Consider the following 22,772-nt stretch of genomic DNA (forward strand, 5'->3'; position numbering starts at 1 on the left):
AGGTGGGTCACTTGAGGTCAGGAGATCGAGACAGCCTGGCCAACACAGTAAAACCTCGTCTCTATTAAAAATACAAAAATTAGCCGGGCATGGTGGCACACACCTGTAGTCTCAGATACTTGGGAGGCTGAGACAGGAGAATCGCTTGAATCCGGGAGGCTGAGATGGCAGTGAGCCAAGATCACACCACTGCACTCCATCCTGGGCTACAGAGCGAGACTCCGTCAAAAACAAAAAAACAAAAAACAAAACTGAGGCCAGGTGCAGTGGCTTACATCTATAATCCTAATGCTTTGGGAGGCCAAGGCAAGAGGATCACCTGAGACCAGGAGTTTGAGACCAGCCTGGGCAACATAATGGGCAACATAATGAGACCCCCATCTGTATGAAAATAAATAAAGTAATTAATTAACTAAAGTAAAAAATGCAATGGATGGACTCAATAGAAATATGGGGGGGGGAGAAGAATGAATGAGTAAACATTAAGACAGAACATAGAAATTACTCAATCTGAACAATATGAGAGGAACTAGATTGAAAAATATTTCACAGAAACTTGGAGACCTGTGAGACTCTAAAAAATGACCAACTATTCTTGTTACTTGAGTCCTGGAGGACAAAAGAAAGAAGACAGGGCTGAAAAAGTATTCAAAGAAATAATTTCTGAATATTTCCCAAACTGTGCAAAAGACATAAGCCTAGAGATTCAAAGAAACTGAACAAATCCCAGAAAGGATAAACCCAGAAACCCATGCCAGCACACAGACAGAAGCCCAACTTATGAAAACTAAAGACAAAGAAAAAATCTTGAAAGCAGCAAGAGAAAAATAATAACCTTACCTATAAGGGGAAAACAATTCAAATGACAGCAAATTTCTCACAGAAAACATGGAGGCCAAAAGGAAGTAGCACATTTTTCAAATACTAAAAGAAAACTGCCAACCCAGAATCCTGTATTCAGCAAAAATATCCTTCAAGCAGCCAGGTGCAGTGGCATGTGTCTGTAGTCCCAGCTACACTGCTTGAGCCTCAGGAGTTCAAGTCCAGCCTAGGCAACATAGCAAGACCCTGTCTCAAAAAAAAAAAAAAAAAAAAAAGGAATAAAAGAAAAATTAAAGCATACTTACATGAAGGAACATTAAAGGAATTTGTCAAGAAGTTCTCTAAACAGAAAGGAAATGATAAAAGAAGAAATCCTGGAATATCAGGAAGAAAGAAAGAACAATAGAAAGGGTAAAAACTTTTAAAAATATGACAGATTATTCTCTCATGAGTTTTCTAAATTATGTTTGGTGAATGAAGCAATAATTATAATGTCTCATGTGGTTCTCAACATACGTAAAGGAAATATTTAAGACAATTATAAATGGGAGGGTTCAAAGACATAAAAGGAGGTAAAGTTTCTACATTTCATCTGAAATAGTAAAACACATCAGGAGACCACGACAAGTCATACACATACTCACACACAAACACATATACACCCCACTAAAAAACTATACAAAGAGATATACTAAAAAACACTATAGATTATAAAATGAAATTATTATTTTTTGAGACAGGGTCTCACTCTGTCACCCAGTCTGGAACGCAGTGACACAATCATGGCTCACTGCTGCCTCAACCTCAAGTCATCCTTCTGCCTCAGCCTCAAGACTCAAGTGATCCTTCTGCCTCAGCCTCCCAAGTAGCTGGGACTACAGACATGTACCGCTATACCCAGCTAATTTTTTAAAAGATATATTTTGTACAGACAGGATCTTGCTATGTTGCCACAGCTGGTCTTGAATTCCTGGTCTCAAGCAATCCTCCCATCTCAGCTTCCCAAAGTACTGGGATTACAGGCATGAGCCACTAGGCCTGGCCTAAAATGTAATTATTTTAAAATGTTCAAATTACCCACAAGAAGTCAAGGAAAAGAAAATGGAGAAATAACAACAATAGCAACAACAAACAGAACAAACACAAAACAAAAAAGGGCAGACTTATTCCCTAATATATATCAATGATTACATTAAATGTAAATGGTCTAAATATGACAATTGCCAAAACAGAGACTGACAGTAGATAAAAGACATGACCCAATTATATACTATCTACATGAAATTCACTTCCAGTATAACAATATAGGTAGGTTGAAAGTAAATGGATGGAAAAAATATAGCATGCAAACATTAATCAAAAGAAGCAAGAGTTATATTATCATCAGATAGACTTCAGAGTGAAGAAAATGTCCAGGAACAAAGAAGGATATCACATAATGATAAAAGAATAAGTCCACCAAGAAGGCATAATAATCCTAAATGTGTTTGCACCAAACTTCAAAGATGTAAATAAGTGAAGCAAAAACTCATAAAGTGAAAGGAGGAATAGACAAATCCATAGTTATAGCTGGAGACTTCAATCAACTCCACCTCAAAAATTGATAAGACAAGTAAACAGAAATCAGCAAAGATTTACAAAAAGAACTAGAAAACACTATCAACTAAAGGATATAATCATGATTTATAATATTGCATCCAACAACAGAAGAATTCCTTTGAAGACCCCACAGAATAGGCTGGACACAGTGGCTCATACCTGTAATCTCAGCCCTCTGGGAGGCTGAGGTGGGAGGACTGCTGAGGACAGGAGTTTAAGTCAAGAAACCACAGAATGTCTACCAAGATAGACCATATCCTGGACTATAAGACAAAACTCAATAAATTTAAAAGAATTTATACAAAGTGTGTTATATGACCACAATGTAATCAAATTATAAATTAGTAACAGAAAGGTAATGAAAACCTCCAAACACTTGAAAATTAAACACACACTTTAAAACAATCCGTAAGTTAAAAAGGAAATATAAAGGAAATTTAAAAAATACATTGAACTAGATGAAAATGAAAATATATCAAAATTTGTGACACACAGCTAAAACAGTACCGAGAGGGAAATCCATAGCACTAAATGCTTACATTCCAAAAGAAGAAAAGTCTCAAAACAGTAATTTAAGCTCACAAGTCAAGAAACTAGAAGAAGAGCAAAATAAACTTAAATCACAAACATGGAAGGAAATAATAGGGTAGAAATCAATGAAATGGAAAATTTTAAAAACAGAAAAATCAATGAAACAAAAAGTTGGTCCTTTGGACAGAGTGATACTTCATCTAAAAAAAATTATATTTCTATATACGAACAATGAACATATGGAAACCAAAATTTAAATACCATTTATAATCACTCTAAAAAATAATCTCAATAAAGCTATAATTTTTTAAATAAAATACTTAGATATAAATCTAACAAAACATATACAGAACTTGTATGCTGAAAACTACAAAATATTCCTGAAATCAAAGTGCTAAATAAATGGGGAGATATATCATATTTTATGGATTGGAAGAGTCAACAAAGCAAAGATGTCAATTCTCCCCCAAACTGATATACAGGTTTAATGCAACTACTGAAAAAAAAAAATAAGGAAGCGAGTTTGTGGCTATAGATAAGATTATTCTAAAATGCGTATGAAAAGGCAAAGAAACTAAAATAGCTAAAGCAATTCTGAAAAAAGAATAAAATAGGAAAAACCATGCTATCCTACTTCAAGACTTATTATATAGCTATAGTAATCAAGATTGTGTGGTATTGTTGGAGGAATAGACATAGATCAATGAAACAGAATACAGAACCCAAAAATATACTTACATAAGTATATCTAACTGATTTTTTACAAAGTGCAAAAGTAATTTAAGGGAGGAAGGGTGGTCTTTTCTACAAATAGTGCCGGGAGTAAAAAGAAAGAATCTTGACCTAAACCTCACATCTTACATAAAAATTAACTAAAAATTTATCATAGATATAAATATGAAAAATAAAACTATAAAACTGGAAGAAAACATAGGAGGAAATCTTCAGGACCTATGACTTGGTGAGGAGCTCTTAGATATGACATCAAAAGCATAATCCATAAGATAATTCGGAAAACTGGACTGCAACAAAATTGAACACTTTTCAATTTTGCTTCTCTAAGAAAGCCCATGTGAAGAGAATGAAAAGACAAGCTAGAAATTGGGAGAAAATATCTGTAAACCACATATCTGATAAGCAACTCAAATCTAGAATGTATAAAGAACTCTTGAAATTCAACAGTGAAAAAACACAAACAATCCAATTTTAAAATGGGAAAAACACACATACAGACATTTCACCAAAGAGGATATATGGATGGCAAATCAGAGCATGAAAAGATATTGAGCTATTATGAAAATGCAACTTGAGACCCCAATGAGATAATACTACCTACCCATCAGAACAGCCAAAATGATAAATAGTGACAGTATCAAACACTGGCAAGCATGGAGACAAACTGGATCTCTCATGCATTACTGGACTGTAAAATGGTATACTCTAGAAAAGTCTGGGCCAGGTGCAGTGGCTCATGCCTGTAATCCCAGCACTTTGGCAGGCTGAGGTGAGTGGATCACCTCAGGTTAAGGGTTCGAGACCAGCCTAGCCAACACGGTGAAACCCCATCTCTACTAAAAATACAAAAATTAGCTAGGCATGGTGGTGGGCACCTGTAATCCCAGCTACTTGGGAGGCTGAGGCAGGAGAATCACTTGAACCTGGCAAGCGGAGGTTGCAGTGCGCCAAGACTGCACCATTGCACTCCAGCCTGGACAACAGAATGAAATTTCATCTCAAAACAAAAACAAAAGCAAAACACAGTTTGGCAGTTTCTTTTAAAACTAAACATGCAATTATTGTACAATCTACCAATCACACTCCTGACATTTATCCCAGAGAAATAAAAATTTGTGTCTACACAAAAACCTCTGTACAATTGCTCATTGCAGCTTTATTTATAACAACCAAACCTGAAAACAACCAAAATGTCCTTCAAATAGTGAATGGTTAAACAAACTGCAGTATATTCATTCCATGGAATACTACTCAGCAAAGAAGAATAAACTACGGTCCTGGTACACAGAACAATTTGAATGGATCTCAAGTGCATTATGCTTGGTTATAAAAAGCCCGTATCAAAAGGTTATATACTATATGCATCCTTTTACGTAACATTCTTGAAATGACAAAATTATAGAAATGGAGGGCTGATAAACAGTTGTCAGAGGTTAGGGATGGTAGAGAGGAAGGGAATGGGTGTGACTATGAATGAACAGCCAAAGGCATCTGGTGATGGAATAATTCTGTATCTTGATTGCGGTGATGATTACAGGAATCTACACACGATAAAGTGACAGTACTACACACACACACACACACACACACACACACACACACTATACCAACATCAATTTCCTGGAGTTGCTGTTTACTAGAATTATATAATATGTAATCAATGGGGAAAACTAGGTGAAGGGTACATGAGACTTCTCTGTACTGTATTTGCAAATTCCTGCAACTATAATTATTTTAAAATAAAAGCTGGAAAAAAAGTATTAACTTAAGATCCTCATGTACTGGTTACTTAAATTATGCTAATACTTTTTTGTTTAAATATAATTTTTAAATATCCCCACCAATATCTTATCTGCTAATTAACTGTAATTTTGATGTTTTATGCATGAACACTGAAGGGCACACTTTATAGTGAATAGCTCCTTTACTACATCACATTTCCAAACTGGAAGGTACTATAATCTCAGGACTCTTTGAAATAAAGCTGCTCAAAGACAACTAGTATTCAACTTAAAACAGGAAAGTGGCTGGGTGCAGTGGCTCATGCCTGTAATCCCAGCACTTTGGGAGGCAGAGGCAGGCAGATCACCTGAGGTCGGGAGTTCGAGAACAGCCTGACCAACATGGAGAAACCCCGTCTCTACTAAAAATACAAAAATAGCCAGGTATGGTGGTACATGCCTGTAATCCCAGCTATTCAGAAGGCTGAGGCAGGAGAATCACTTGAACCCAGGAGGCAGAGGTTGCAGTGAGCCGAGATTGTGCCATCGCACTCCAGCCTGGGCAACAAGAGCAAAACTCCATCTCAAAACAAAACAAAACAAAACAAAACAAAAAACTAGGAAAGCAGGCTGAGCATGGTGGCTCATACCTGTCATCCCAGCACTTCGGGAGGCTGAGGTGGGAGGACTGCTTGAGTCCAAGAATTTGAGACCAGCCTGGGCAACACAATGACACCCCATCCCTACAAAAAAAAAAAAAAAAAGCCAGGCATAGTGGCACACACCTGTGGTCCCAGCTACTTGGGAGTCTGAGGTGGGAGGATCACTTGAGCTCAGGAGGTCAAGGCTGCGTGAGCTGTGACTGCATCACCGCACTCCAGCCTGGGCAACAAAGTGAGACCCTGTCTCAAAAAACAAAACAAAACAAAAAAAAAAAAGAAAAAAGAAAAGAAAAGAAAATCAATTCCACAAGGACAAAGGCAGCTTCAGAATGTTCATACAAAGAGACACTGGAATGTCTTCCAGATCTTACCAGATCCTTCCACAAGGCAGTGGATGTCATAACCTACCACCTTGCCTGGTACATATTAGGAAGCACTCAGTAAACACTGCTAAGTTAAATGAATGAATGACCTAAGGGCTGCCTTATTTTTGCTCACTGAAACAAGAAATGCAGGTTTACAGATCCCTTGCCATAATTCTGATCTACAGTTTGAACACTTTTCCACAATAAATCTGTATTTGGAGAGAAAAAGAGAAAGGTTTATACAGATGAAATTTGTCTAAAAGTAGAGTGAAGTAGTAATCAAATACACAGCATCCGTGTTACTAGGTTTTATAAAAACATATTTTAATTTGCCTCCCTTATTTCCTAAATCTTCTTCCCAGCATCTGTTTATAAACTGCTCATGTCATAGATTATCTCTGTTCTATTAACAAAGACTTTATGCCTATGCTGCAGGCTACCCTTGATCCTGTTTTTTCTTCCACCTTTTACCCTTAACCCCTCCTCAAGCCCCTACCACATGCACTGAGAGAGAGGCTGAGAGAGACAGAAAGAAAGAGAAAAACAAGAGAGAAAGAGAGAGATGACTGCACCTTGCAAAATAGGAATTTAGACAAAACAGGCTTCATTTGGCACACAAATATTCAAACACAAAGTGTTCACCATAAAGTATATACAGAATACAGAAGACTCAAACACACAATACAGAAGACAAAACTGAGTTGTGCCACCCTTACTGAATTCACCTTCAGCCACAGGACTTGAGAACTGGTTACCAAATCTGTAGATTCTATTAAGGCTCCAAGTTGCTTGGGGATGGAGTGAAGAGGAGGGTAGAGGTCAGTTTTGTCATTTGTTAGGAACTGAGAGGGGTAGGGAACTAAACTTGATAGGACCTTTTACACTGATAATGTTATTAAATGCTTGTAACTATAAGGTAGACATAATCTACACCGGATAGGTGGGAAAACTGCAGCTGTAAGGCTCAAGAGGTAAAGCCAGATTCAACCCAGACTTCCTTACTTCAAATATTCTAAAGCCTACGATCTTTCCACCACATCCTTCTTCTACAAATCCAACCTTGGGAATTACAGCTACTCCCTTTCTCTAAAATAATTTCTTCTCCTTAGAGCACTAGTAAGCTAATCAGAGACCTGTTGGTAGAGGAAGGAGCCTCAGATTACACTTGTTACAACTGCTCTTTATCCACTGTATTACCTTGAAGTCAGGTTGTCCTCTCCATGATCATGTTACTTTTTGAATTTAGTTGATTTCTAAGTTATTCTAAGAATAAAAAACACTGACTCCAAGATGGCTTCTGTTGCAAATACAAACACTTAAATCAGAGCTATTAACATTGTCCAAAATGTACTTTCCAGAGGAAACACTATTTGTTTATTTAGTTCTATCTGGCAACGTTAAAGCATTTCCAGTTGCTTCCATTTTTCATTTTACTAAAATTATCTTTAGTGGGATCAACTCTTCTCTGCAAAATGTAATTAAATATTACCCTATATGTTGGTTCTGAGCTGTATTTTTTTCTGACCATGTCACAAATTTCACCAATTACTTTCCACACTGGCAATAGTCTTTCGTAGCTTTTATTTCTACAAACCTAATTTTTCCCCGAGTGCTTTATCCTTCTGGCTCTGGAGGTACATGTGTAAATCTGTAATGAACACAAAACCTGTAATGGAACGTCCTACACCTAGTGCTCTGAAAAGTTGGTTCAGTGTATCCAATATTTAAAGTCTAATAACACGGGCATGCTAAGGGAAGTTTGCTATTCAGATTAAACAATGCTCTGACGTGAGCTTCGTGAATGGTTAAAGAAACAATCGTCCCCTTTCTCACTCCCCATCTCTTCCAACTGGGAGAAGCCCTTGGCGCCCATCTGTCAGCCCGGGGTTCCTGCAGGCGCGTGCCTTGGGTGGCCCCAGGGTCCGGGAACAGGCTGGCGGGAGAAAGGGGACAGAGGACTCCAAGAAGCCCAGTGAAGCCCCGTGGGGAGCCCCGTGGTCAAGGCCGGGACTGAGGGCCGGGTGGGCCCTGGGCCGCCTCCACCTCTGGGCCCGCCCTGCGTCACACCCTAACCCGCCTGCTCTCGTCTAACGGGCCGCGGCACCCGCCTCCGCCCGCCAGCCCTCACCTCGCCCGGACGGCGGCCTTCGGAAGTCGGCGCCTGCCAGCTACCCGCCGCCTCCTCAGCAACCTTAGCCGACCGGGAGGACCCGGCCCAGGTCACCGGCAACCCAAGCGCAGGTAGGCCTTGGTGCGCGTGCGCGAGCCTTGAGCCTCCCCACCTCCCCTCTACCCCGCATTCGCTGCTGCTAAGCGACACCCGCACCCAAGCCGACCAATCCCGGCGCGCCTCCACAGCCCCCGTCCCGGCGAAGGCGCGAACGTAGTGGTTCTTAAAGGGCTGCGACCCAAACGGAGAGGGAGTGTGACGGGGGCGCGCGCCTCCCAACTTTCTTCCCACCTCCCGGCTCTCACCGCGGCGGTTTGAGGTCCAAGCCTGTAATTCTCACGTCCGGAGGTGAGAAGGAGCCTTCGTGATCTAAGCTCGATTCCTGCCGGGGTAGCAACCGGACTGACGTCTGGAGGCGGGGAGGCTCCGCGTGACAGAGTGATACGCCCGGGGCGTATGTTCTGCGGTCCGCGCGGCTGGGCGGGAGGCCCGAGATAGGCAAACCAAAGAGCACAACCTACTGCCAGCCTGGATGGGGCGCCAAAGTCCGACCCAGGGGGACACACCCCAAGCTGGGGGCGGAGGCACCCACAGATGGATGACCGGCTGGAAGGAGATTAGGTAGCAGAGTCCGTCCATGTATTCATTTAGCAAGTATTGAGCACCTGCTATGTGCCAGGGGTTGTGGACAAAGCGAGGAATTCCTGACACGAAAAACTATGTTAAGAGAGGAGGCAGGGTGAGAGCACCCTTCAAACAATCAAACACCTGTATAAATACAAACTGCTCTTCAGGGAGGAGCAGGGGTTTTGGGAGAATTTACAGAAGCTTCTAGGCTGGTGTTGGGAATCACAGGAGGCTAACTAGGCAAAGGGGAAAGGAAGTGTGTTTCAGATGGAGAGATTAGCATGTATATAAGAACTCTGTGGAAGGCAGCAGAGCTCCTTTGAGGGATGAAAAGAAACCCAGAAAGGGGGAAATGGAAAGTTAGTGCTTAATAGGTACAGAATTTCAGCTGGAGAAGATGAAACAGTTCTGGAAATGGATAGTAGTGATGATCACACAACAATGTGAATGTACCAAATGCCACAGATCTGCACACTTAAAAATGGTTATGTACATTTTACCACAAAAAGAAAAGAAACTCAAGAGTTTAGAGAATAAAGGAGTGGAGTGAGATCCACTAGAGCGAATAGAAGGGGCAGGACCATGTAGGATTTTATGGACCATAGTGGAAAGTTTAGGACCATAGAACACTGGTCAAAATTGCATTTTATAAAACTCACTTTGGCTGCTAAAGTGCAGATCAAAATGGAGAAGTCTCAACAGAGCTATGGTGGGACTGGCCTGGGAGCCAGTGCAGTCATCTGGGCAAGAGAGAATGGAGCTGGAGTGTGGACTAGGGTGAGAGTGAAGAAAAAGAGATCTAAGAAGGCTGCAGAGAAATGTAGGAGCAAAATCAATAGGACTTGGTGATGAGTTGGATGTGAAGGGGCGATGAAGCAGCTTCAAGGATGATGCCACTGTTCAGCCTTGGATAAATGGATGGATGGTGGAGGGATTCACAGATATGGAGAACACTGGAAGAGGAGATAAGACTGATCTTGAGCTCCATCTTAGACAAGTTGAATTTGAGGCACCTTTGAGACTTGGTTAGGATTTTGTGGTGATTAGTTTTAGATGTCAACCTGACTAGGTTAAGGGATACTCAGGTAGCTGGGGGAACATTACTTCTGGGTATGTCTATGAGGGTGTTCCCAGAAGATATTGGCATTTAAGTCAATGGACTGAGTAAGGAAGATCTGTCCTCATCCAATACGCGCAGGCACCATCTAATAGAACAAAAAGGCAGAGGAAAGGCAAATTCTCTATTCTGGAGTTGGGACACCCCTCTTCTGCCCTTGGCATCAGAATTCCCTGTTCCCCTAATTTCCTAACTCCAGGAGATTAGGTAGTAGAGTCTGTCCATTTATTCATTTAGCAAGTATTGAGCCTTTGGACTCCAAGACTTGTACCAGTGGTTCCCCAGGTTCTCCCGGCTTGGGCCTTGGACTGGGAGATACACCATTCAGCTTCCCTGGTTCTGAGGCCAAGTCTAAGACAGGGTAGTCTTGAACTGAAGCAGTCTACCAGCCTCCCTGGTTCTCCAGCTTGTAGATGGCCTATTGTGGGACTTCTCAGCCTCCATAACTATGTGGGCAGTTCCCCTAATAAATCCCCTCCCATATATCTATAGATATAGATCTATATTGTAGATATATAGATATCACATGGGTTCTTTCTCTCTGGAGAACCTTGACTAATACAGATGTCAACACAGCAGTTGCATATACAGGTTGCAGGTCAATGTAGAGGTCTGGGCTGAACACAGACTTTTTTTGAGGCTGAGTCTCACTCTGTGGCCTAGGTTGGAGTTTAGTGGCACAATCTCGGCTCACTGCAACCTCCGCCTCCCAGGCTCAAGTGATTCTTCTGCCTCAGCCTCCCAAGTAGCTGGGATTACAAGCATCTGCCAACACGTCCAGCTAATTTTTGTATTTTTAGTAGAGACGGGGGTTTCACCATATTGGCCAGGCTGGTCTCGAACTCCTGGCCTCAAGTGATCCGTCCGCCTTGGCCTCCTTAAGTGCTGGGATTACAGGCGTGAGCCACCACGCCTAGCCGGGACATAGACTTTTGAAAGTCAGCATCATATGGGCGGAAATCAAAGTGGGGCTTACATAGCCAGAGAAAAATTACAAAATGAAAACTGAAGAGAATTGTGATACAGTCTAAGATAGCCTCCAGGGTTCACCACCTCCTGGGATTTATACCCTTGTGTAGTCCCCTCCCACAATGAGTCTCTGATAATGAGGGTAGGTCATAACAGGCACAAAGAAGGAGAAAAACCAGGAGATTCACGGTTGGTAAAGGCAACTGAAAACCCTGTAGCATAAGTGCTCTTCAAATATGGGGAATTGGGGCCAGGTGTGGTGGCTTACACCTATAATCCCAGCACTTTGGGAGGCCAAGGTGGGTGGATCACGAGGTCAGGGACCAGCCTGTCCAACATGGCAAAACCCCGTCTCTATTGAAAAATTACAAAAATTGGCCGGGCGTGATGGTGGACATCTGTGATCCCAGCTACTTGGGAGGCTGAGGCAGGAGAATCACTTGAACCTGGGAGGAGGAGGCTGCAGTAAGCCGAGATCGCACCATTGCACTCCAGCCTGACCTACAAAAGCGAAACCCCATCTCAAAAAACAAACAAAACAAAACAAACAAACAAATATGGGGAATTGGGCTCTCAAAATTTGTGGTGCGAGTGCTTTAGAACAGGACCTTACACTCTCTGACTGGTGCAACTGGTGTGGTTCAGGCACCATGGTAGATTGGACAACAGGGGTGAGATGTAGTACCTAAAGTCCTAGCTCTCATCTCCAATCATTGGTCACTTTGGCTCCAGGTTCACAGTCAACTCCAGAGTCTTTCTCTTCCAGTCCTCTTCAGTCCTCCACTCCTAGGGTAACACCCTGGACCACAGAAGAGCTCCACCTCTGAAGTTATAAATGCAGACACCTGATCTTTCATCTGTCCTTCTGCTATTCTCTGAATTCCTTTCATGGTTTCTCTAGCCTGCAGAAACTTCCAGTTCATTTGTCCCTCTACTTTGTTTTATTTATAAGCTCCATCGAGTCTTCACTTCCTTCCCCATCAGCTGAGAGTTCAGGGTTTATCACCTCCATCACATTCTTCCCAATATACTTATATTCCTTGTACAGTTATCTTTCTGGCATAACTAGAAGGATAGTAACACCCATCTGGCAGCACTACAATCCTGGAAGAATCCAACCTTCTGTCTTCTCTGAATCTGCTTCTTGGCTCTAAGTGCTGCTGGACAAAATCTCACAACCACACAGATCAGTGCTACATACATTGTCAACTTCAACTAGGTCCTCAACACCTTTCAGCGGTCCTATTTGCCAAGGCAGCTCTCTCTCCAGCTCTCCCCCAAAATCAACTTCCAAATATCCTGCATGCTCCCCAGATCTCCCACTCTTCAACCCCCCCTCCCCCGCTTGCTCTCCCAGGAACCTCTGTTACTGAAGAAAGAGCAACCATCAAAGTGATGTCCCTTAGCTCCAGACAACTCCTCTCCTTCCAGCTACCACCTTCTTTCCCCTCTCCCCTTTACAACCAAACCTCATGGAAAAAGTGGTCTATATGTGAACACTCCATTGCTTCACCTTCACCTTTCATCATTTCTCAGTCCCCTGCAGTTCTGATACCTGTTTCACCATATCACTGAAAATGCCCTCCTCAAAGACCTAGTCTTTATTCTTCCTTGTTCTTTTGTTGTTGTTGTTGAGACAGAGTCTCGCTCTATCACCCAGGCTGGAGTGCAATGGCACTGAGGCTTACTGCAACCTCTGCCTGCAGGACTCAAGTGATCCTCCAGCCTCAGCCTCCCAAGTAGCTGGGACTACAGGCCTGTGCCACCATGCCTGGCTGATTTTTGTATTTTTAGTAGAGACAGGGTTTCAACATGTTAGCCAGGCTGGTCTCAAACTCCTGACCTCAAGTGATCTGCCTACCTCGGCCTCCCAAAGTGCTGGCATTACAGGTGTGAGCCACTGCACCCGCCCCTTCCTTGACCTTTCAACAGCATTTGTCATTGCTGTCCTGTATGTCCTTTTCAGTCACTGTTTAAAAAAAAAAAAAAAGCCATAACCCCACTCTCCTTGTTTTCCTCTTCCTATATCTCTAGTCTCTTTCTCCCCTCAGTCTCCATTGCAGCTTCTTTTCCTCTGCCATAAGAGAAACTATCACATTCTCCTTAGGCAGTCTTATCCACTACATAGTTCCAGTCAGTTTCTACAAGTGATGTTTCTCAAAGCTGTATCTCCAACCTAGCCTTTGTCCCTGAGTTTCAGCCCCAAATAGCCACAAGCCTCAACATCGTTTGACATCACCTCACACTGTACATTTCCACAACTGAATATATCACCTTCATTTCCACTCCAGCATCTCCCCCACTGTTCCCTGCCTCCATAAGGGGCATCACCAGTTTCTCAGTTGCTTAACCCAGAACCCCAGAAGGCATCCCTAATTTCCCTTTTCTTTCCCTCCCCACTTGATCACTAAGGCCTGCCAAATCTACTTCTAATGTCTTTCAAATGCACACACTTCTTTTCTCATTGCTCCCACTATCTCTGGCCTGCATGCTTGTAGCAGCCTTGTCACTGTTCTTTTTGTTTCTCATCTGGGCGTCTTCCCTAACTTTCACCATGTTACAGCCAATAAAACTAAATGCATCTCAGGCTTCATCATTCTTCTGCCTAAAACCATCCATGGCTCCCATTGCTCCTAGGAGAGTACAGAATCTGGACACCTGTGTCCTGCTTAACCTCCACTTTGCCTTTATACTGCCTTTATAAACCTTTTCTTCTGGAGGTCTTTCCCTGTATGCTGGAACAGGTTGGTCCCCTATAACACCTGCCTCACCCTAACACCATCTCATTTTTTTTTACCTGATAGAAACTTTAATGATGTTAAAAAACCAATCAGTCCAGGTGCGGTGGCTCACGCCTGTAATCCCAGCACTTTGGGAGGCCGAGGCAGGCAGATCACGAGGTCAGGAAATCGAGACCATCCTGGCTAACACAGTGAAACCCCGTCTCTACTAAAAAAAAAACAAAAAATTAGCCAGGCGTGATGGCGAGCACCTGTAGTCCCAGCTACTGGGGAAGCTGAGGCAGGAGAATGGCATGAACCTGGGAGGCGGAGCTTGCAGTGAGCCGAGATCATGCCACAGCACTCCAGCCTGGGTGACAGAGCGAGACTCCATCTCAAAAAAAAAAAAAAAATCAAATCCTTATATAAACCTCACTCAAAACCTTCGCTTTAGGCCAGGCTCTGTGGCTCACACCTGTAATCTCAGCATTTTGGGAGGCTGAGGTGGGTGGTTCACCTGAGGTCAGGAGTTCAAGACCAGCCTGACCAACATGGTAAAAACCCCATCTCTACCAAAAACACAAAATTAGCTGGGCGTGGTGGTGCATGCCTGTAATCCTGGCCACTTGGGAGGCTGAGGCAGGAGAATTGCTGGAACCCAGGAGGTGGAGGTTGCAGTGAGCCGAGATTGCACCATTGCACTCCAGCCTGGGCAACAAGAGCGAAACTCTGTCTCAAAAAAACAAAAACAAAAACAACAATAACAACAACAACAACAAAAACCGGGGCCAGGCACGGTGGCTCACGCCTGTAATCCCAGCACTTTGGGAGGCAGAGGCAGACAGATCATGAGGTCAGGAGTTCAAGACCAGCCTGGCCAACATAGAGAAACCCCGTCTCTACTAAAAATACAAAAAAATTAACTGGGCATGGTGGCTTATGTCTGTAGTCCCAGACTATTCGGGAGGCTGAGGCAGGAGAATTGCTTGAACCTGGGAGGTGGAGGTTACAGTGAGCTGAGATTGCGCCAATGCACTCCAGCTTGGGCAACAGAGTAAGACTTTGTATCAAAAAACAACGACAACAAAAAAACCCCTTCACTTTATTCCTCAAAACATGTATGTCCCAGTTCCCTCCATTTCAGAGCCATAAACATAAAGCCTACAGGTAAGATACTTAACACCCAGGACAGATCTTTGTGTGTATATATACATACCATATGTAGCATTATGTTATATAGTATTATATAAATTACATGAAATTTTGCATAAGATTGGTAAGCAAGTCACTTAAACTTTATGAACAAAAGTATAGGCCGGGCATGGTGGTTCATGCCCGTAATCCCAAGGAAGCTTTCACAGGTGGGAGGATTGTTGTCTGGACCATCTCATGTTATTGTCATTCCTCACTTGTCTAAACAGGAATAGGGCTGAGTGGAACTAAGGAAGACCTGCATCCTGCTCCTGATGGTTCCTTTTCTGCCCACTCTGTTTCTCTGAAAGCTTTGGGGAATTTTCCTGAGGAGGAAGCCTGATGCGGAGTTAACAGTGCAGGCTTGGTAACCAGGAAGCCCTGAGTCCGCCCCAGCTCAGGTGTTACCTCACTTCTCTCACCGGGTTTACCTCTCTGTGAAATGGGATGAAAGCAGGCCAGGCACAGTAGCTCACACCTGTAATCCCAGCACTTTTGGAGGCCGACGCGGGCGGATCACGAGGTCAGGAGTTCAAGACTAGCCTGAGCAATATGGTGAAACCCCATGTCTACTAAAGATACAAAAAAAAAAAAAAATTAGCCGGGTGTGGTGGCAGGCACCTGTAATTCCAGCTACTCAGCAGGCTGAGGCAGGAGAATCGCTTGAACCCGGGAGGCAGAGGTTGCAGTGAGCCGAGATCACACCACTGCACTCCAGCCTGGGTGACAGAGCGAGACTCTGTCTCAAAAAAAAAGAAAAAAGAAATGGGATGAAAGCTGCCTTTTCACAGGTTTGAATAAAGGGATTGTGGAGAGAAAGCCCAGTAAAGCAGATGAGCTTGCTCAGGATCAGGGCCACCACTCAGGGGAATAAAGCTCTAGGGACCTCCCCTTTTTAGGAGTGTAGGTTCCCAAGATCTCCCTCCTAAATGAAGTGGCCGCTGCTCACTCCAGGGAAAACGAATCTTGTTACCACATCCACCACGGATGGCTAGAACAGGGGACCGGTACCGCAGAGCAGGAGGTGAGCAGAGGGCGGATAAGCATTACCGCCGAGCATTCTGCCCCCTCAGATCAGCGGGGGCATTAGGATCAGCGGGAGCATTAGATTCTCACAGGAGCGTGAACCCTATTGTGAACTGGACTTGCAAGAGATCTAGGTTGCGCGCTCCTAATGAGAATCTAATGCCTGCTGATGTGAGGTAAAAGAGTTTCATACCAAAACCACCCCCACCTCCGTGGAAGACAAGAAAAATTGTCTTCCACGAAACCAATTCCTGGTGCCAAAAACGCTGGGGACCACTGGTCTAGAAGACTACAACCAATTCAGTTGTAGTGGTCACCAGGAGTAACCATGTGGCCCAAGAAGGTATGTCCAGCTTCCTCCTTGCATCTTGCGGCACACCACCTTTGCGGTATGGTGCCTGGGCAGTCCCGGGTTGTTAAGGGTGAGAGTTCTAAAGCCAGACTGCCCGTATTCAGAGACTGGCTTTGCTAAGGAACCTTGGGCAAGTTACTTAACCTGTTTCGTCATCTGTAAAATGGAGAAAATACCAGTGCTTTTTAGGGTTGCCAACCTAATAAGCATTATTCCTGCCCCAAATAAGTCCAGGCTATGTGGAAAAACGCGAATTTCTCGTTCAGCAAAGAGTAAAGCTAATACCAGAGTTTTCCTGGCCCTGCAGATTTGGCCTGGCAGGAGACAATGCCATAGCCAATGTTCATGCTCCAGATGCAGACCTGGAGGCACAGAGTGATGTAGAGAGGACAATGGATCTGAAGCCATGTATCTGGGTGCCAGACATGCTGGGTGAAGCCGAGCAAACCGCTCCTGCAGATAGATTAAGTATGCACACCCAGCACTTTGGGAGGCCGAGGCGGGCGGATCACGAGGTCAGGAGACCGAGACCATCCTGGCTAATATGGTGAAACCCCGTCTCTACTAATACAAAAAATTAGCCGGGCGTGGTGGCGGGCGCCTGTAGTCCCAGGAGGCGGAGCTTGCAGTGAGCCGAGATGCGCCACTGCACTCCAGCCTGGGCGACAAAGCGAGACTCCATCTCAAAAAAAAAGTATGCACAGCCTAACACTGGAGGTGCTGACGCCAGGTAGGTCAGCAGTAGACCCAGCCCCAACCCACAAGTTTCGCTCTCCGGACTGCGCAAGCGCAAAGGATACGAAAACGCCCCCGGCGTTCTGGGGGCTGGGACCGAGGAAAGCGCTAAGTATAGCTCATGCGCGTCCAGTCACAAATGACGTCCCTTCTGTCCCCCGCCCTGTAGGCGGGACCATCCAATCAACTTCGAGAGCGTAGGCCCCACCTATCGTGGGTCGAGTCGCTTGGCGGTCGTGGTTCCGGAGGTTCCTCGGGATGTCGGTGGCCTTCGTACCGGACTGGCTGAGGGGCAAGGCGGAAGTCAATCAAGAGACTATCCAGCGGGTGAGCATCCACGCGGGCGGGCGGGCGGAGAGAAGTCGGGATCCCGAGGGGCTGCGGGGTGCGAGAAGCATCCTGTAGTGAGCGGCCTCCCAGCTGACTGTGAAGGGTGCTGAGCAGCCGGGGTGCGGGGTGAGATGGACACGAAATCAGCACAGGCGCCGGGGCAGGACCCCGGCATGGGGTTCGGTCCCCCGCCGTCCAGACGTCACACTGCACTAACCCTTTCTCTCTTTTTTTTTTTTTTTTTGAGACGGAGTCCCGCTCTGTCGCCCAGGCTGGAGTGCAGTGGCGCATCTTGGCTCACTGAAACCACCGCTTCCTGGCTTCAAGCGAGTCTCCTGCCTCAGCCTCCTGAGTAGCTGGGATTACAGGAGCGCGACGCCACTCCCGGCTAATTTTTGTATTTTTAGTATGGGGCTTCCCCATGTTGGCCAGGCTAGTCTCGAACTCCTGACCTCGTGATCCGCCTAGATCGGCCTCCCAAAGGGCCGGGGTTACAGGCGTGAGCCACTGCGCCCGGCCTGCACTGACCCTTTCTTTCTCTGATCTTTCAGCTCCTTGAGGAGAATGACCAGCTGATCCGCTGTATTGTGGAGTATCAGAACAAGGGCCGCGGGAACGAGTGCGTCCAGTAAGTGCCCCCACCCCCGCGCCCCTGACCTGTGGGTAGAGGGGAAGCCTGTGTGATGCGGTGCTTTCTCGAACTAAGAGTCTTGGGTGATTGATCGCAGTTAAGCCCCTCTTTGAACTGAGGAAAGAGAGGCTCAAAGAGTTTGCCAACCTGCCCAAGACCATACAACGAGTACGCTGCGGAGCCTGGAGTCAGACGTGGCTCTTTCTTCAAAACGTGAATTATTCTCACTGCAAAGCCTCCTTCACTCAAAGCTATGCCGGCTGATGACAACAGGGATGGGGGTGAGAGCACACAGAAAACTAGGCTCAGGAGATTAGAGCCATGGCCCCTTTCTCATCTTGGATCCCTGCCTCATCCTTTCTCTGTTAAGTGAAGGGGTCAGGCCATTTGACTGCTAAGCTCCCTCTCATTTCTAACTTCCCGTCAGTCTGTTAGTGACACACACACAAAGACAAACAAAGGATTTACAAGTTAAGTCAAAGGTAAATTCTGCATAATAATTTAATGCACTCCCTAAGTAGATACCAAAATGAGAGAAAATAGAGTCTGAGTCTCTTTTCCGAATCTAGTCCAGGTATTACGCCCATTTTTTTCCTTTATTTTTTTTGTTCTTTTTGAGACAGTCTCCCTCTGTCACCCAGGCTGGAGTGCAGTGGTGCAATCTCGGCTCACTGAAACCTCCACCTCTGAGGTTCAAGCAATTCTCGTGCCTCAGCCTCCGAGTAGCTGGGACTACAGGCGCATGCCACCACGCCCTGCTAATTTTTATATTTGTAGTAGAGACAGGGTTTCACCATGTTGGCCAGACTGGTCTCAAACTCCTGACCTCAGATGATCCACCCACCTCGACCTCCCAAAGTGTTGGAATTACAGGCATGAGCCACCACGGCCGACCTTATGCCCATTTCTTTTAGAAAAATATATTATTTCATTGTTACTGAAGAAATGTTTCACAATCCCTACCCCCTAGAAAAATTACCTACAGTCCCTCACTGAATACCTTAATAGAATAGCAGAGATATCAGTTTTTGGGTAAATCTTTACATCTGACTCTGGCATTTGGTAATTTGATTTTTAAAATTTTATAGTAAATACCTTCTCCTTTTTCTATATGAAAAATGGTTGCAAAACGTTCCATTTGGTACAGTAATTCTCAACCCAAGGGTAAGAAAGTTATCAAAATCTCCTAGTGGGGTTTTTCAATTGCACAGGCCATGCTTTCTGACCCCTTGTCTGATTTATTTTTTTGGGTGAAGAACTCTACCCCCCCCCCGCCCACCGTAAACTTATGTTGATCATGAAAATGTTTTGTCCCTTCTTGAAGTTGTTGAACAGATATTTTATAAGTACAGTTGGTCCTCTGTATCCATGGGTTCTGCATTGCATTTCAAAAATATTGGGGAGCACAAAACAATAAAAAATAGCAACACAACAATAAAAAACAATACAGTATAACAACTATTTATATGGCATTTAAGTTGTATTAGTTATTATAAGTAATCTAGAGATTATTTAAACTGTGAGCCAGGTGTGGTGGCTCATGCCTGTAATCCCAGCACTGTGGCATTACAGTGGGAGGCTGAGGCGGGCAGATCATCTGAGGTCAGGAGTTCAAGACCAGCCTGGCCAACATGGCAAAACCCCATCTCTACTAAAAACTAAAAATACAAAAATTAGCCAGGCGTGGTGTGTGCCTGTAATCCCAGCTACTTGGGAGGCCGAGGCGGGAGAATTGCTTGAACCCAGGAGGTGGAGGTTGCAGTGAGCCAAGATCACGCCACTGCACTCTAGCCTGGGTGACAGAGCAAGACTCCGTCTCAATAAATAAATTAATTAATTAAAGTATATGATATGGAAGGCTGTGTGTAGGTTATATACAAATACTATGCCATTTTATATAAGGGACTTGAGCTCGAGCATCCTCAGATTTTGATATCTAAGGGGAGGAGGGAGGTGTCCTGGAACCAATCCTCTGTGGATACCAAGGGACAATTTTACTCCTGGTACCAGGCACTGTTTCAGACTGGGAAATCCATAGTAAAACAGATACCAGCTCTGCACTCACACAGCTGACATTCTAGACTCTAGAATCTATAAGGAAATGTATAATTAGGCACATAATAAGTGCTTTGAATAAGAATAAAGCAGAGTAAGTGGGGGGAGGAGTGCTATTTTATACATGGTATGTCTGATAAGGTGATATTTGAGTAGAGACCTGCGGTAAGGGAGCCAGCTATGCAGTAGTAAGGCATAGTGAGATAAGTAAGACAGAGAAAGCATCAGGTGGAAAAGCTCCCTAGTAGGAGTGTGCCAGATATCTTCAAGTCACAGAAGGAGGCCACTGTGGCCAGTATTCAGTGAACAAAGGTATAGCCATAAGAGGTGAGATCAGAGGGGGACTGGAGGCCCCCATCATGTAGGGCCTTATTAGGACACAAGAACAGCTCACCTTTACTCTGAATGAGATGGGAGCCTTTGGAAGGTTTTGAATAGACATACAACATGATTTTGATTTAAATTGTACAGTGATCTCTCAGGCTGTTGTGTGGAGAATAAAGTAGGTGCGCAAAGATAGATCTGGGAGACTAGGTGTCTACTGCAATAGTTCAAGCAAGAAATGATGGTAGCTATGAAAGTAATCAGTAAGAATGGGTGAGAATCTGACTATATTTTCCTTAAATATGTTAAACAAGAAGGTTGATAACACTGAATCATCCAGTCAGTGGATGAGCCATTCCACTAGAGTGGGTAAATTATTTCCCAGTTTTTTGTTCATGGTCGGTAAAAACAAGCCTCTGATTTTTGCCTGTTTTTTTGCCCATAGGTACCAGCATGTGTTACATAGAAATCTCATTTATTTGGCTACCATTGCAGATGCCAGTCCAACCAGCACTTCAAAAGCAATGGAATAATCTTTCAAAAGCAATAGAATAATCTTCCATTTGGCTGTCGTGAGGAGTAATTGAATGTAATCCATCTCTTACAAAATGGAGACAGGGTCTTTACCAACTCAACTGGTTAAAACATGAATGAAACCTCTGTGGCTCTTTCAAAACGTGAAAATGTGAAGAAAGCTACTAACTTAGCTGTATTCTCATTGTAAATATTTTTTAAATAATTAAGCAAATCCCTCAGTAAGTTGAGCCCAGGTGTCCTCTTTCCTGAACTTGGAGCATGTTTGGATAACAAAGACATCACTAGGATGTTCAAGTCTACTTTTTAGTTTCAACCTGAAGAGGAAACTGAGTAGGTGTTGGGCAGGAATTGGTGAGATTCCTGACTTGAGACCTTGCTAAATGGACATGTAACTGTGTGCTCCTTCCTATCAGTTTGTAAATGTGGTCCCCCTGACTGCTGTTTTCAGATTGCTTTGAAATAAAGCTTATTTTTCTATAAAATACTGATGTGGAGGTGTAGAAGTTTTCATGTAATAAGTATTCCATTTGGTTTTCAAGAATAACTGTGAGGACTTAACCATAAAGTATATAACAACAATACTATTATCATTGCCAACAAAATGAATAGTGATTTCTAATTATTATCTAATATCATCTGATAATAGATGATGTTTAATTTTCTTCAGTTATCAGATAGTCTTTTTGTTGATTTGTCTGAACCAGAATCCAAATAAGATTCACACGTTGTATTTTGTTGATGTTCCTTTAAGTCACTTAAAGAATACTTAATAGTTCCTTTTTTTCTTTATTTGTTGAAATAATTAGGTGTTTACCCTAGAATTTTCTCGTGTTCTACATACAGTTGTATCTCTGTAGTGTTGTTAACTATGTGCCACTATCATCCACTTTTCCTGTAAACTAGTAGATCTAGAGGCTCATGCAGACTCATGTTCTAATATTTTTAGCAGGAATATATTAGAAGGTGATAAGTACTTGCTTTTGCATCACATAAGGAGTGACCTGACTTTCAAGTTCCCAACCAGCCTTTCACTTAAATTATGATCCACCCAGCTTTGATCTGGTAATTCATTAGGGATTACATAATGAGGATTTTCTAATTTATCATTCTTTCTGACTTTATTAGCTGTATTCTATAAAAAACTTTCACTCTTGGAGATTTATCTGAAGGATGAGGCAAAGAGATTCTTGTAAGTATATCCAAAATTAGAAGCCCAGGTCCCTGCTCCTTTTTTTGGAGTCAAGGGTTGCAACCTAGGGCTACTGTAAAATACATGTAAATAGTGAAGAGATAACTCATTTTGAATCCCAGCTCTATCCCTTAACCTCTGAAAGCTCTGTTTCCTCACCTCTAAAGTGAGGATAATGAAAATAGCATCTGCCTCCTGAGGTTGTGAGATTGAGATAACGTGATTGAGAACTGGGCACATGTTAATCTATGTTAGCACTAATGTGCTGAGGGCTCTGGCTCTTTCTTTTTTCTTTTTCTTCTTTTTTTTGGTTTTGTTTTGTTTTGTTTTTGTTTTTGTTTTTGAGACGGAATCTCACTCTGTC

The 22,772-nt window shown here is 43.6% G+C and overlaps 2 protein-coding genes across 20 annotated transcripts in view; one reads left to right on the plus strand and one right to left on the minus strand.

Moving 5' to 3' along the window:
- The window catches only part of SEC22C (SEC22 homolog C, vesicle trafficking protein), a 54,684-nt gene that overhangs the window by 27,031 nt on the left and 4,881 nt on the right, over window positions 1-22,772 (minus strand). For 3 of the 18 annotated variants that reach the window (XM_055381385.1, XM_055381379.1, XM_055381378.1), the window contains exon 1: window positions 6,194-6,305. The exons of 7 other annotated variants lie outside the window; for them this stretch is intronic. The gene's annotated coding sequence lies outside the window, so the exon portion shown is untranslated. Of the gene's footprint in view, window positions 1-6,193; window positions 6,306-8,563; window positions 8,727-8,910; window positions 9,126-22,772 lie in introns of those variants that run through there. 8 more of the 18 variants (XM_055381381.2, XM_055381374.2, XM_019023540.3 and 5 more) reach the window with 7 other exon arrangements.
- SS18L2 (SS18 like 2) lies at window positions 8,556-21,701 on the plus strand. Of its 2 annotated transcripts, none has more exons than XM_063703727.1 (4): window positions 8,556-8,676; window positions 17,512-17,669; window positions 18,224-18,300; window positions 21,128-21,701. In XM_063703727.1, exons 2-4 carry the CDS (start codon window positions 17,601-17,603, stop codon window positions 21,213-21,215), a joined length of 234 nt encoding a protein of 77 aa, XP_063559797.1. In that variant the 5' UTR covers window positions 8,556-8,676; window positions 17,512-17,600; the 3' UTR covers window positions 21,216-21,701. The 2 variants fall into 2 exon arrangements, with proteins under 2 accessions (XP_063559797.1, XP_018879091.1); XM_019023546.3 differs by lacking the exon at window positions 8,556-8,676 and adding an exon at window positions 8,792-8,953.

This window comes from Gorilla gorilla, chromosome 2, assembly GCF_029281585.2.
Source record: "Gorilla gorilla gorilla isolate KB3781 chromosome 2, NHGRI_mGorGor1-v2.1_pri, whole genome shotgun sequence".
In the NCBI taxonomy this organism is placed as follows: Eukaryota; Metazoa; Chordata; class Mammalia; order Primates; family Hominidae; genus Gorilla; species Gorilla gorilla.